At 32.8% G+C, this 16,495-nt stretch overlaps 1 protein-coding gene across 2 annotated transcripts in view; it reads right to left on the bottom strand.

Moving 5' to 3' along the window:
- CCSER1 (coiled-coil serine rich protein 1) overlaps positions 1–16,495 on the bottom strand; it is a 1,346,695-nt gene that overhangs the window by 634,355 nt on the left and 695,845 nt on the right. For both annotated transcript variants that reach the window (XM_059394610.1, XM_059394604.1), the window contains exon 9: positions 9,257–9,334. In XM_059394610.1, coding sequence (XP_059250593.1) covers positions 9,257–9,334 — 78 coding nt within the window. The remainder of the gene's footprint in view (positions 1–9,256; positions 9,335–16,495) is intronic.

The following is a 16,495-nucleotide window of genomic DNA, read 5'->3' as shown; positions in this document are numbered from 1 at the left end:
TATTTTCATGGCAATGTATTTATAGGCATAAGTTTAAGCAGAATCTGTTCTAAGAATGTGCTTCTACAACTGGACACATCGGTTATATTACTAAAGCTTTGACTGGAATGTTATTTTGAGAATATGCATAGAATTAAACATAACCAGACAGCTTCATGCAACTAAGCTTCACTTTATGGAGCCAATAAAACTCCTTGGAAAAGCAGGTTGGTACCTTGCTTACAGGGATCCCAGCAGTCTTAACCAAAAAACTTAGGCTATCTTTGGGACCTCAAGAAGTGAAAAATTAACCAAATTAACCAAAGTCTCTGAGTACTGCATGCAAAGTCTGATGGTAAGTCTTTGGTTTGGCTTCATAACCTCAAGGCAGGCTTTAAAAGTTCAATCTAAAATTCCCTGCAAAAGTTCCAGCAAAGCAGATCTAAAAAGAACTAATATATTCAATCACAATTCTTCCCACACTTATGTAAATAATAAAGTCAAGTTTAGTAAGACTAAACTTATTTTGCAAACAAATTAGTCCTACTGTGATTATCTTTGGCAAAAATGAGGGTGACTACAGAAAAAATTATGTTTCAGTAGTACACCGTTGTGGATAGTAGAGGCTGGCCTAGTTTTACTGTCTTAGGAATTTTGTTTTCTACCTGTAAACTGGACTGGATCCTGAATTCTAACAGTTTGCTCAAATATCTCACTATAACTCTTCAAACTATTTTCCAGCTTTCCCCTACCATTCTAACTTGAAATGACTGAGAAGAAAAACTGCCCTTCTCCCAAAGCTCTGCAAACTGAATGTAAACAATTTGACATAAACTTAAGAGAAATCACCACAACAGCTCATATAGACAACCTCTGTCCCTGCTGATATGTCAGCCACTCAAAGTTCACCAATACCTGACAACATCACAGACACTCAAACTTTGAAAGATGATTTGAACCCAACATATAGTAATCTCCATTGGCTGCCCTGGTCTCACACACTGGGTTATAGTGTGTGCTACCTGTTAAACTTGTTTATCTTTTTTTATAGAAACGTGTCTTATTAAATACCTGACTGCTAGCATAATACAGGACTCACTTTGGGAGCCCACCTATAAGACCACCTCCTAAAATGAGACAGAGCAGTTTAATTAAACTGACCTATTCTCAGGACTCAGACATGGGTTCAGTGGAATCACGGAACAATCTATCAGCTCAGGTTCTGGACTGTAAAACTTCTTGGGGAAGTTTCAAGGTGAAATTGAAGGGAAGTACAAGATGCTTTGGTATAACTTGAACTGGTAATTCTTAAGAGGCTGCAGATACAAGGATAGCTCTCAAGTAGAAGCATAAGTTACCCTTTTGTAGAGGTCATTTATACTTATAAGGGAAATCCCCATTTGAGAGGGTGTCTCTCTTTCTGTGCTAGAAAAAGTAGATGGCCAAAATCTCTAGAAACTCTAATCAAGAGAGAAGGCACAGACTTAAATTGCATAATAACTTCACTCTTGTTCACTGTGTTCTTCTTGATAACCTTCCACAGCTGGCCTCTCCAACCCCCAACACCTTTCTTTCGTCTCTACCTGGAGATGGTATTTAAGGTGATAACTGGGGCCATTTCAGAAGTCAGCTTAGTTTTCCTAGGTATCTCCTGCATATATAGGAGGTATATATATATTACCAAACTTCTGTTTTTCTCCTGTTCATCTCTCTTTTATCACAGAGGTCTTAGTCAGGAAATTAGAGGGATGGAGGAAAAATTACTCCTTCCCCCCAGCTCTAGCTCCCCCCAACCCCAACATACACACTGGATATTCTCAAGTCCCAAAGCATGAGTCAAGTGCTTGAGAAGCTTTTTGATGGAGCAAGACCATTATGACGGCTAATGATCTTTACAGATATCGTTTTGTGCCGCTAAATCAAGTACAAGTAGGAGGGTTGTCAGAGAATAGTAAATCACACAAGAAAACTAAAGGAAAAAATAAATTAAATCTGATAGCCTAATGACACAAAGGCTCAACTGTATGAAAAAACAGAGTAGCCATCAGGTGGTATAGTAAAAAAAACACCCAAAAACCCAACACTGTCATACCTATGGAATGGCAAAATCTGTCATTACTGTTTCAGTTTAGAATATATAGTTTCACAATTTCTGCATATTTAAAAAGTAGTATTTCTATATATATAAAATCAAAGTGATTTTTACTTTTAAAAGAAAATACCTTAATATTAATTTATCCTAATAAAGTTAGGTAACAAATAGTTGTATAAATATGATTCAATATTAAAATGCAAATAACCATTTTAAACACTGTATTAATGTACAGCAGGATTTCTGTAAATTATTATGTACACGCAAAGTCAATACATTTGCATCTAATCTTAACTTCTATAATAAGTACAAATATTCAATAAAAGTAGATTCTGTTTTGCACCTATATCATGTGTTTGCGTCTGTGTTCAGAGACTGTGTGTTTTGATGGATGTCTGTGTATGTGTGCATGTGTACACAGTTTCAATACATTTGCATATATTTAAATAGTAAATAGTAAATTTGCTTATCCAGATTTTTCCTGAATGTAGACCACATTAAAGGAAAGCACTACTTTTCTTAGACATGAATTAATATAACTCAACAAAGATATATGTTGACCAAGTACCTGAGCAAAGTTTTAGAACTTAAATTAATATAAATTACATTATCAAATGATCTATCACAATCCCTAACTTAGGAAATAAAGTTGGGGCTGAACCTGTTAAACCCCTAGGGCCTCCTGGGCCTGCTTAGCCAGAGTGACTCCATGTTGCCTAGGTAGCCATTTTGTTGTTGCCAAGTTGCCTAGGTAGCAGCATCTTTTATCTTTAGCTGGAGGTTGTGTTTAAGATGGTGATGTGGACCATTTCAGGGAGTTATTCAGTTTTCCTGGGTATTTCCCATTTGTATAGGAGGTATACATGTCACTAAGCTTGTTTTTCTCCTGTTTGTTTTTACAGATAGGTCTCATCCAAGAACCTAGAAGAGTAGAGGGAAAGTTATTTTTCCTCCCCACATAAGATATGTAAAATTTGTATTTCTGTGTGTTCTTTTATTGTTTCATTTTGATGAATATTTTTACAATTACAAGCACTTTTTTTTTTTTAAAATACCTATCCTTCCTATTTTCCCCAAAGGATTTCAACTATGAATTCTCTTAACAAAAGGGTTATCAGTTAAGTCATACTGATTCTATGCAGTCAGAGCTGAAATAAAGATCTGGAGGCATTCCAGGAATGATCTACCTCCCAGATAAAAATTCAGGATTTTAGAAAAAAATCATTTAATGTAATATTATAAAGAAAACTGCATGTTGGAACTCATGTTTTAGAATTACTGGTTATCTTTGCTGATTTTCATTTAACGCTTTGTTTTAAAAGGCACAGAGGGGCCAATTTGAAACATTTGTTAGATGTAACAAAATGATACAATATAATGTAGAATAAAAATATGCACTTCTGTATTTGTTAATAAAACAAGTATACTGATTTGTTATAGGTCTTTAGGATTATAAAAATAACACGAGAGTCCTTTAGCTAATCTATTCATTTATTTTCTCATCAAGTAACTACTGAGTGCTTTTTACATTTGTTGGCTTTAGTGGCACACCTCTGATAAATGGAATGTGCTGATATACAATGAAGTCTAATTAGACATTTAAAAAGTATCTAAATTCAACTCTGCCTGAGTTGGGAGAAGAGTGGTACAGGGAGAGGAGAAGGTAGACAGAGCCTATGCAAAAAAAAGAGAGAGGAAAAGTGAATACAATTTACATGGTGTGGCTGACAGGACCTAGCTTTCTTCTCAGTGCTTCTGCTAAGTGGGTATGACAGAAGAAGCCTGAGTAGGCTGTTTCCACAGGTGGTCTGTGTTCCCCTAGTGTGAATCTCTTGATGTCTAGGGTATAATGGTACAGAATGCATTTTTTCATACTACATGGCTTGCAACTGAAGCCAACTACTTTCACCCAGCACTGCTGCAAAGATAAAGCAATTTTTTATTATTGACTGAGGGCCTTTGAGGGGGTATTCAAGGAGCATATCACAGAAATATTTCTGACTAAATGTGATTTTTACCTTGCCACCTTCAAGACTCAAATCTCACCTTCAGACCAGCCTAGATCACCCTGTTTAATTTTTTTTTTTATCATACCCTTGACCCTCACCCCTACATTCACTATTACTTCCCTGTGCAATTTTTCCTTTTTATATTGCACCTAAAACTTTCTGACATATTATACGCTTTCCTTACATTCATTATTTATTATAAGTATGCTGTCAAAAAATGTAGGCTCCATGAGGAAATAGCTGTGGTTTGATTAAAGGATGTATCCTAAGTACCTAGGATGGAGCCTGGCTTCCATGGGGCACTTAGTATTTGTTGAATAAATGCATGTATGGATTTTCAAAAGTGATGCCCTTAAAACCTCCCCACAGGATAAGCTGTGATTCTTCTGCTCAGTATTAATAAGCACTTGTGGCAGCTGATCATATATCTTGCGTTTTTAATTAGTGTTTTTGTCTGAAACTTATCCTTAATGTAATATGAAAAACTGTGGTTCAAAAGAAAACTTGGGATATATCAGTTTTTAAACTTGATTTTTTAAAACTTAAAAAAACAAACAGAAATACGTGGTATAAGTAAATATAAACAAATGAAGTATATGGGGAGAAGGCACTCATCTGCTAAATGCTGGGGCACACTGACATGATCAGAAGTACTGAGCTTATGGAAAATAAGAGCAACGAATGGATCAAAAACAGATAGCTTTAAGAAACTATGGATTATTAGTTATTGAACTAGAAAGCCTAATAGATAATTATTCAATTCTTACAATTAGCTTCAATCCATAGGCTGACATAATATAGTTGCATAACACAATGCACTCTCTTGCTCTATCTAATAGCTAATAAAACAATTATGGTAAAAACTAAGCATTCTTGGGGCACCTGGGTGGCTCAGTCAGTTAAGCATCTGCCTTTGGTTCAGGTCATAAATCCACGGTCCTGGGATCGAGCACCAAGTCAGGCTCCCTGCTCATTGGTGAGCCTGCTTCTCCCTCACCTCTCCACTTGTGCTCTCTCTCTCTCAAATAAATAAAACCTTTAAAACCAAACCAAAACCAAAACTAATCATTCTTACTCCTTACATGATGAACCATTCTCGTATTTGTTAGAATTCCTGTACACTATTAACTGTATTAGGAGGGCCTCCAAAATTAAATCTAAGTAGTATAGATTGAGAATATTGAATAACTGCATTGAGTTTTTCCTTCAAAATATGTATCCATAATGCAACTAGTATTATTTTCCTAGCATATAAGTAGAAAACTTCATTTATAAAGCAAATTCCATCATTTGGAAATTCACTTTCTAAAGTGAGTTACACTTCACTCACACATGACTCAGACAAAATATATGTGTGATGCCACAACCCAGTTTTAAGTAGCCAAGTAAAACCATTAATGATATTAAGACTAATGTGCTTAATAATATTTGATAAAATAATAACATCAAAACTCTTAAAGAAATATGAACAAAAACTGCAACTTCAATATTAATAAACACTTATTAAACATAAGTATAAAATATATGCTGATTAGAGGAAGACTCCTCTAGAGACTCTGTTCTGAGTCAAGTTCAGGCACTAACTGAAAATTGGCACTTAACATAAATCAACTACATTTTTTAAATGTAACTTTCTGTAGAACACCAAAAAGAAGTTAAACAAAACAAAACAAACCTCTCCATACAGATGCCTAGTTTAAAAAAAGTACTTGAATTTTTACCCTGTTAGAATATAAATCTTCACTGTATTTTGGTTTTCATTCCCAACTATTTAAACCAAAAATGGGATTTCAAGCTCCTGCAAATATTTTGAACTATTACATTCAAAAAATAATCAGAGATAGCTTATATTCTGTCCTGAAGTATTTATTTATATAATTAATGTAATCAGAAAATATTTACCTCTTAGTGTAATTTTGCAATTGGCAACATTGTTACTTGACTATATCTATTCATCTTTTGTCCTGTTTTAATAACACAAATGACACCTAAGAAATTATTTTTGATCTTTCAATAAACTAAGCCATGTAGATAGAGGAAGGTGAAAGCGGTTCAATTGCCATTGATTGCAGAAGATACATTCATCACTTATTTAACAATGTCCCTCATCATCACAGGAACCATTGTATTTACAGGCCTTTGCTGAGACACTCTGAATTTATTTTTAAAATTTTTTTGTCCTATGCATTAGAAATCGAAGAAATCAAAACAAACTAAATCAAATCAAACCAAACACTAACATTAGTTTCAAGTCCCCTGATATGTCTATTACAAGAATGAAGTAGTTTCTTATGTGAATCTTTGAATTTATTCACTGTAGTGGATTTTCAGAAATTTCTTTTAATATTTTCATTATAATTCATGTCTTTAAATATTTCCTATTTTAAGGAAATTTAAAAATATTCCCTATTTTAAGCAAAATGTATACTAACAACTATCTTCCCAAGAAAATTATATTAACAGACACTGGTAGTCTCTTCTATTCTGACATTTGTATCATTGAAACATGATCCATACTGATCTCTAAGGAACAATTTGTGGCTCATATTGACAGATTTAGAAAGCAAGCAAGAGAGTGTAAGTATCCTTCATAATGTACAAGATTTCTACAAGATTTTTCATATTTTCTCTGACAAATACTATTGCAAATTGTTAAGTTAGCTATTATACATATGTGAATATATATGAAAAAACAAAACAATGTCAGACTATTTCCTGTGAAAAATATGAGCAAATATTTTAAGTCAAAGGATAATAAATTATTCTTGTGCATATGAGAAAGTGAAAAATTTATAGATACCGAAAAGTAATAGAAACTATATCCCAGTCATAGAAAATAAAATACATTGTTGATGAGTCATATATTCTCAACAGTCACACAATTTATCACATTCAAAATGCTTCACCTATTTATAATTTGTTTTTCTTTAAATATTTCCTTCCCCAATGTTTTCTATACAAAATGCCCCAAAGTCTATGGTAACACTTACATCCCATTAGTGCTATGAGGTTCTATACGGATATTTTTGGTAATTCCATTCTGATTCTGATGATTATATCTTAGAATCTATCACCAGGAAATGTAAAATATGAAACCTTTAGGACAGATTATTACTGTATGTTAATGACTATCTAAGTCCCACCAAACACCTATGCAAAGGGATCCTGAAAGGATTCATGATCAACTAAATAAATAAATAAAAAAGAAAGGACTCACTATCAAGAAATTATTCTTAGCCTTAATGCAACCCATTAAAATACATTAAATTCTCACTGTCAGATATGAAAAGAAGCTAGGAACAATGAAGATTTAATAAGGATTACCTATGTTCATGGATCTATTTTATAAATTTTTATTTAAATGTTTAGAGAACTATGTAATATTAATAAAAGAAACTCACAGAAACAAGAACATAATGGGGCATCGAGAGGCAAATACATAAGACACAGTTTAGTTATTTCCCCACAGGTGCCACTCATCTCTTAGCAACTATTTCTCACTGCAGTCACTAATAATGCTATAGATCTCACATTCTATCTTTATATTCAATCCTTTAGAAATTTGGAACTGGGTCTCCCAAACACCATTTACTTATTGAGTAAAGTGGAATATTTGAGTCCCAATACATATGTATTTTCCTCTTTCCTTGTTGAAGAATGCATTACTTTTAATAATTAGACTTCCACAAACACCATGTAGTAGTGAACAAGTGACTTCACTTTTCTGGAATTCAGTTAACTTATAATTTTGTTATGTTGGAATATGATTTAATGGAAACTATTAATTTATTAGTCTTCTTGGACAACTGGCTTGCAGATTTAAAAAGATATTGTTATTTGTAAAATACAGACTGAGTCTATAACCTAGGTACTGATACGCAAATAATATGTAACAAAAGACTTTAAAGAAGGAAAAAACCTCCTTCAAAAGAGATAAATATTAAAATATTTGTGGTAAATCCCCTTTGAACTTAGAAATCATTTCTATTTTAAAATATGAAACATTAATACCATTTAAATCATATATATAACACTGCTATTCAAGCAAGAACTACTGTAGTCACAATATTCACGTCTAGAATATTTAGGTGTCTATAATAAACATAAAATGAATGTAGCAGAAAAATTCCAAAGAAAAGCAAGCTTTTAATGTTGTTTTTTAAATTAAAAAAATATAAATAGCTTAAAACAATTTGTGCTAGAATTCAAAACTTTAGTTTACTTCCTAACAGAGACAAGTAGTTTTATGTCAAATACAGCAACATAATTTGCAAGGAAACACAAAAGTAACATTTATATCTATGTTATTTAATTTAATAAGGACCTGCAGATAAACTTACATTTTATTATTATACACCTTCATAAAACAACTTAAAAACATCTCTTCTAATCTTACTTGTTAATAAAGTGCTAAAAATAATATTAATGTCTTTAAATAGTAGAGGGAATTCTGACAAATGTTAGATGTAGGATGAAGAAGGTAATTTCTTTGTATTTTCATCAAAAGGAAGCTTAAAGTCATCAACTTAGGCAGAGTGAAAAACTCATAGCTTCATTGAAAAAAGATAGGAATTTAAATCAGTTATCCAAAATCATCCAGTGTTACTAGAAGCAATCTTGTATCAACACATGTTTTACAATCCTATTTTGACAATTCAACAAGTATTTCACACTAAGAAAAAAAAATGCTAACTTTCAATTACTTTCTGCAGCTTGTACTGAGGCCCAAAAGCTAAAATAGTATTGTAAATTTCTCTGCACAGTTGTGTTTCCTTTTATGTATCAGAATGTAAAAATGATGTGCCTGGCCCTTGGTGATTGTGAACATAACTTGATTAAACTGTTAATAAATAAATTAGTACTTTCTTAAAAATAAATTGTTCTAGTATTCTAATATGTATCTTCCACATGTCTGCAAATTCACTAATGCAAAAGACTATATGAGGAATGTTAGCTTAAAAAAAAAATAATAAGACATTGGTATGCTAGTCGGTGCTTGTAATTATCTTTTTCAGTTCCAGAAGGTATTTGGGGATTATTTAAGAGCAAAAGATGAATGGCGAACCACTAAATCCTATTAAATCAATGCATGGACACAGCAGCAACAGAGGTAAATAAGCTGTAGAAGTCTGAATACCAATAAAGAAGATAAAAATGGTTTTATATAGCTACTTACATCATAGCCTAGAAGTTCAGTCTGTGTGGATTTATCTACTCTTGAAGCAAAAGCCTTCTGTAAATGCTGGACTTTTTCCTGCAGAATGGGGAAAAGAAAAAAAAAACATGTTGTTGGTAAGTCATGTGCTTCTACAATAATGTCCCTGCTTATTAAAATTTGATTACTGTACAATTCATGATTATCTGCGTGTATACTTTGCTCTGTTGGTACTTTGCATATCGGCTTAAATATTCATAACTTTAATTTTCTAGTCATAAGGATTCCACCTTTGGCATCTGTTAGTACAGAGACGACTGAGATCCAACCACAGTTGAACATTAGAGAGCCAGGATTGCTTAAATACAAGACGAAATCCTTATACTGCTTTTTTTTTTGTCTCTTTGTTTCATAAAATGAATTGATAGGATTTCATTGATCCAGTCTCAGAACATTTCCCTTTAAAATCCAGAACACAATACTACTCAGTAGATTCCATTTAGTTTCTTTTTAATTTCATTTTTTCCTTCTTAATCCTCTCTTGAAATCTCCACATTTAGGAATCTATATGAGATCTGACACTAATCAAATTCTGTCATAACTAGGTAAGGGAAGTAATACCTGAAGGAAGTTAGGGATTTCATATCTCAAATGCAAATGCATTTATTCTGGTCTACTAATTTCACTGAGCTTCTGGTTGGAGACTTCTATTTCATTCCTAGATGTAACTTAAAAGAGGATCCTGAAATTAGTTATCATGCAGTATGACTACTGTGTGCCTGGCATATCTCAAAATACTGTACTTACATGATGGTACCTCATCTTGGGATTTTTACTACTATTATTACCATTTTTAAGAAGAATAATTTAATTTAGAAATCTTGACAAATTTCCAAGTAAGTTCATGTGATTCTACTAGATCCTGCTTTTACCTTAACTTGCTTTCTGAGGGTTGCTGGAGGGAAGGGGGTCAGGGGGTGGGTAACTGGGTGCTGAATATTAAGGAGGGCATGTGATGTAATGAGTGCTGGGTAATATATAAGACTGATGAATCACAGGCTTGTACCTCTGAAACCAATAATATATGTTAATTAACTGATTTAAATAAATGTTAAAAAAACAATCATTACAGGAAATTCTACACATCAATATATAAAGGCCACTAATATAACTTTTTAAAAAACGCTAATTTCTTCTGTTTTAAGTTTGAAAGCTCAATAAAATAGTTGCATAATATGTTAATGATAAAAGTTGATTTAATTCATCTTTTTTCCCAAAATGGATGGTGGTCACCAAAATCCTCACTAAGAAGAACCCTTTCCTACCTTCCCCTCCTCTACCTTCCCTCCTGCTTCCTTCCCCTGCCCATCCCTCTCTCCTTGCCCTTAATTCTGCCTGAGATTTGCAAGTAATCAGAGCTGTTTAACAAACTACACACATAATATAGGCAAACATATTTACAGGGTTTATTGAAATACAGAAAAAAAACTGTTATGGACTATTAATGTCTCATACCTTCTAACTTCCCTATCACAAAACTTCTAGTGCTGCTATTCAGACCAAAATGAAATGGTGATTAGGTAATTCAGAAAGATGTCATGCAAGTGAGGGAAGATCTTAACTGTTGGAAAAGGATAAGTGAAAATGTGGCCACATTTTGCAAACTCAGTTTAAAATGAAAAGTAACAAGCTTTGTTTATTTAGACTTATGTTGGGCTGAGGAATAAGAGCAGGGAGAAGTAGTAATAAGCAAAGGAAGCAATCGAGTTTGCTATCATTGAAGGGTTGTTTAGAAAAATTTATCTGTTTTTGAAATAGGTTGGAGTAATAAGTACTGGAAAAGCAAGTTTTGTTATAAATCTCCAGACATACGAACATTTGCACCTGAATTAAGAGACTATGCACTAAAGCAAAAAGCAAGGAGGAAAGATAGCAAATGCTTCCATTATGCTTGGCTCACAGTTCTATTTTCAAGGGCTCCCAACCTGAAGATAGGAGTGGGAAGGATTGCTACACTCTGGCTCATTGGTCTGAGTTATAAGACTTAGATAATTCAATTTATGATAAACAAAAAAAATTCAAACAGCTCCAATAACCAACAGCCTAATCAAGGCAAAACAAACAAACCCTACATCAAGAATACTTTTAGAAGTTTTTTTTTTAAATGATGGAATTCATTACTACTTCCATTTGCAGACATTCTCACAGCAACAAGTATGTCATATTTGAATTATCTGTTACTTATGCACTTGTATGCTATATTCAAATGTGGAGAGTAAAATATAAGTTTCTAATAGACTTAGGTATATATATTTAAGGATTAAATATTTTGTTTAGTGTAATAGTAGGAAGAAAACATATGAAAGTTTATGATAAATTTTGTAACATACAATTAGAAGATTAAATAAAGTCTCTACAGCTGTTGGAAGATAATTCTCCATGGGTCTTTCGCATTTCTGTAAGACTGATACCTACTTATGAATTGGTAATTTTTTAAAAAAGATTTTATTTGTTTATTTGAGAGAGAGAAAGAGAGTGAGCACAAGCAGAGGGAGGGGCCTGCAGAGGGAGAGGAAGAAGCAGACTCCCTGCTGAGCAGGGAGCCCCCTGTGGGGCTCCATCCCAGGACCCTGAGATAATGACCTGGGCTAAAGGCAGACATTTAACTGACTAAGCCACCCAGGCACCTAGGTACCCCTCTTTATGAATTGATAATTTTTTTTTAAGATTTTATTTATTTATTTATTTATTTGGCAGACGGAGATCACAAGTAGCCAGAGAAGCAGGCAGAGAGAGAGGAGGAAGCAGGCTCCCCACTGAACAGAGAGCCCGATGTGGGGCTTGATCCCAGGATCCTGGGATCATGACCTGAGCTGAAGGCAGAGGCTTTAACCCACTGAGCCACTCAGGTGCCCCTGAATTGATAAATTTAATATGAGATAAAAAGAATACTATAATCAAATAGAGAATACACTACAAAAATAGCTATTATTAGATGGTGAACTGGCTAATAATTATTTATATAAAAATGAATATGTATTAGCTATATAAACATATATTTCAGAAGAACAGAAATCAAGCATCATATATTTTTAATTTCACACTGATTTGATATAATGAAAGTTTTATTTAAATATTGATTTCAGTATAGAGAAACAGATATTTCACTTTCATGATGCAAATATTTATATTTCTTAATTCAACTATAATTTTATTCAACTATAATATGTATATACCTATACATATTATAGGTATTGCTCAGGGTACAGGGGACAAAAAGTGGGGGGGGGGAGGTGTACCATTTCTGACGTATAAGTTTGTCAAATCACTAAGTTGTAAGCCTAAGACTAAGACTAATGTTGTATCAACTACACTAGAAAAAGAAAGTCCTATCTCAATTAAAAAAAAAAGTATAGTCTCTTTTATAAAGAAACTTCTACTGTGAAAGGCAGAGATATTAAAAAACAAATTTAATATATATATAAAGTAAAGGACTACAGAGATGCCTGGAGAGGTGTGTGTGGGGGTGTGTGTACTCTTGAGTTGCAGAAGAAACATACAGGAGAGTTAATAGCTGAAATGCAGAAGCTACTGACACCCTAGGTAAGAAGAGAAAAATGAATTTTTATAAGTCACCTTGGAGTGGAAGGGATGAGAGCCCTTTCTTAGGCAAGAACATTTACAAATATTTAGAAGTCAGAGAAACCCTGACAAAGATAAACACAAACAGCTACTAGTTCAAATCTGCCTAATGGGAGACTTTGAAAGGGACAATCGGGAGGAATAAGACTACAGTGCTAAATCAAGTCTGTGCCAGAAAGGATAGAATTTACATATGATTTGATTTAATGTGTGTCTCTTTTGATATTTTTCTTTGTTAACAAACATTGTAATTTCTTCTTCTAACCTCTTTCAGAGGGATAGAGGAGAACTGAAACAACTCAACTTCTGATAGATAAATTCTATAAATAAATCTATATCTCTGACAAAATATTTATTTGTTTTTACATTTTTCATTCCAAGCAATGACAGTACCAATACTTAACAAAACACACCCCAATTTTTTTCTCATTAAAATGAATAAAACCTACAATGCTTTAAATAAACACAAAGAAAAAAGACTAGGGGATTCTGTAAAAAACAAACAACTATATGTATACATATATATGACCAAATTATGGGATGAGAAAGAGAAATTTCATTATTTATATTTAGTGTTATTTTACATCTCTGCCAGATCTTGGTCCTGAATATGTGGAGGTTTAAATATTATATAACACCGCTATATGAAAAAAATATATATATGATAGTTTTTCTCCACAAGTTTCCAAATAATTTTATCTGACATTGGAGTAATTTAATAACATCTGTATGTTAGCTATCATAAATAAATGCATATAAACCAAAGATAATACATATAATTTACAAACTTACCAATAATACTTAATTATATTCACATTCTCTCTCATTCTGTAATCTTTACTACAACTATTACTAACAATAATAGATGACATTTATAGAATGTAGTTACATGACATGCACCATACCATGTAATATACATGAATCTGCTCAAGAACATACAATGTCTATGTTCCTTTTTGAAGTAGGAAATTGATACTTAGTAAACGGAAATCAGTTGCTAAAGGTCACAAAAACTATTAAGTAGAACACCCAAGATGAAAACGCTCCTTGTCTCCAAACCCTGATGTCCTTCCTTTATTCTATAAAGATACTCTGACTCTGAAAAAACCTACAAGCAGTATTGCTGCTTACATATTGCGTATTACATACCAAATTATGATAATATAACTGTTCTTTATGTTCATCCTGTGTATATTATGCAGACTCTATTAAGTCATTTTTTTTTGCTATGAAAACAATTTGAGATTGCTTAGGAATCTTTATTTTCTGTAAAAGCTGAAATTCCATAGAATACCCATACCAGAAATATGCAATGCCAGCACTGCATTCTGAAGTATAAGTTAGGAATAAGACAATAAAGTTATGATAGGGTTATAACACAAAATTGGAAACAAAATGTGCGAAAGCAAACAAATGAAAACTAAATATTGAAAGGCATGAAATCCTTATGATAGCAAGGATATCATCAGTCAGTTCAAGCAGAGTAATCTAAAAATAATTCTGCTTAAGCTGTTAGAATGTTTTCTGGTGTGTGTGTTTGTGTTTTGTGCACTGGGTAGTCATAGATTCTGCCTCCACAATATATGTTGTTCATGTAAAATGATTAGTTCCTAATTTCTTAAATAATTCTTAAATTTAATTTTTAGCAATCAAGAATGTAACATATTCATTAAATGCTTGAGCATAAGAAATACAACAGTTACCACTGATATATGTAAATTCTTGCACTTTCATGTGTGCACAGGTAAAGCACCTGTCCTTTTAGGATGCACTACAGAGGAGGAAATGTAAAAAAAAGGGGGCAGGGAAAGAGAGTGACAAAAGCCTAAGAAAGCTAATAACTAGCTTTGAAAATGAAACCTTAAGCGACTAGAAGACTTAAAGTACTGGCAGTTATTTATCCTAATTTTAGAATATGTTTGTATTTAGTTACATTATTAGATATTCTTGATTAATAAGATAATTATAAATATTTTAACATCTAGCAGTTTATTAATCTATATAATTTATTTCTACCTTATATATTAATATCTTTTCATCTATTAGAGCTGTTAAAAAATGTACACATGTAAAACTAAGTACAGTAAAGGTAAAAAGAAAATATTCAATAATCTCCAAAAACAACTCCAATTTATATTAAATTATAAGTTTAATACCTACACAGAACATTGTGAGCTCAAGATGAAAAGGCAATTAATTAAAAATGAGGGCCTACATACAGTTTTAGAATTTATAATTTTAAAATGTACTCTTATCAATAAAATAAAGAGCTGAAATATGAAATATATGTAATAGTGATAACAACACTACTATATGAACATATACCTTGAGGTTAAAGGAAAAAACACAAAAGCATCTGTAACTATCCAAAATTCATGCATGTGTGCATGCGCGCACACACACACACACACACACACACGCACAACACACGAAAGAATAGATTTAAATTAGAAAAAGGAGCATCTTAAAAATAAAAAAATAAATAAAAGAACACAAAGACTGCCTATAATAGTATAATCCTGAAATTAAATCCTAAGTCATGGATCTATGGGTTCAGTTTATGAAAAGAGAAACAGTATTGAAATGAAAAGAAAAGCTAACTTCACCCAATGTGGAGCTTGAACTCATGACCCCAAAATCAAGAGGTGTGTACAATATTGACTGAGCCTGCCAGGACCCCTGAGAGAAACTAACTTTTAAAATTGAAAAGTAAGGGGCACCTGGCTGGCTCAGTCAGAAGAACATGTGACTCTTGATCTCAGGGTCATGAATCTGAGCCCCATGTTGGGTGTAGAGATTATTTAAATAAAAAATAAAATAAATAAAATAAAATAGAAAAGTAATGTAATTCAACACAAGAAAATTGACAAAGTGTTGAGTGCAGTTTAAACCAGAAATTAGGCAGATCAAAAAGAATTTCAGGGGCGCCTGGGTGGCTCAGTGGGTTAAAACCTCTGCCTTCAGCTCTGGTCATGATTCCAGGGTCCTGGGATGGAGCCCTGCATCAGGCTCTCTGCTGGGCGGGGAGCCTGCTTCCTTCTCCTCTCTCTCTCTGCAGTTATGAGTCATAACTACCTACTTGTGAGTTCTGTCTGTCAAATAAATAAATAAAATCTTTAAAAAAAAAGAATTTCATCATCTTATAATGGACTTCAATGTCAATAATAAAAGATGATTTTTAAATACAAAAGCAAAAAACTAAAGGGAAAATCATTGGGATTGCTTAGTAATGCCAAATCCAAAGATGAGCTCAGAAAAGCAAAGGCTATCTAAGAGAGATCACACTGATTACTGTAACCCGCCTTTAATGAGAGCATATCACTGAAGACATCAGTAGAATTAAAACAAGCACAATAATGACTAAGCAAATCAAACCTCCTCACACAGAACATACTATTTCTTGGAGCTACCAAGAGCATTAACTTATATTAATATTATTTTCTGTTATGGAAAATTGCTAACATATAACAAAAAGGGAGAATAATACAGAGTCTCTATGTACTCATTACCCAATTTCACTAACAGATATTGAAATTTAAAAAAAAGTAAGAGTATTAGCTATGTACTTGAATATTGAATAGCTCTATTGGTCAATATTTCCCTTCAAATTAGGTAAGA

Source organism: Mustela nigripes, chromosome 1, assembly GCF_022355385.1.
Source record: "Mustela nigripes isolate SB6536 chromosome 1, MUSNIG.SB6536, whole genome shotgun sequence".
Classification (NCBI taxonomy): Eukaryota; Metazoa; Chordata; class Mammalia; order Carnivora; family Mustelidae; genus Mustela; species Mustela nigripes.
The sequence above is the reverse complement of the archived record's forward strand: the minus strand, read 5'-3'. Positions and strand labels throughout refer to the sequence as shown.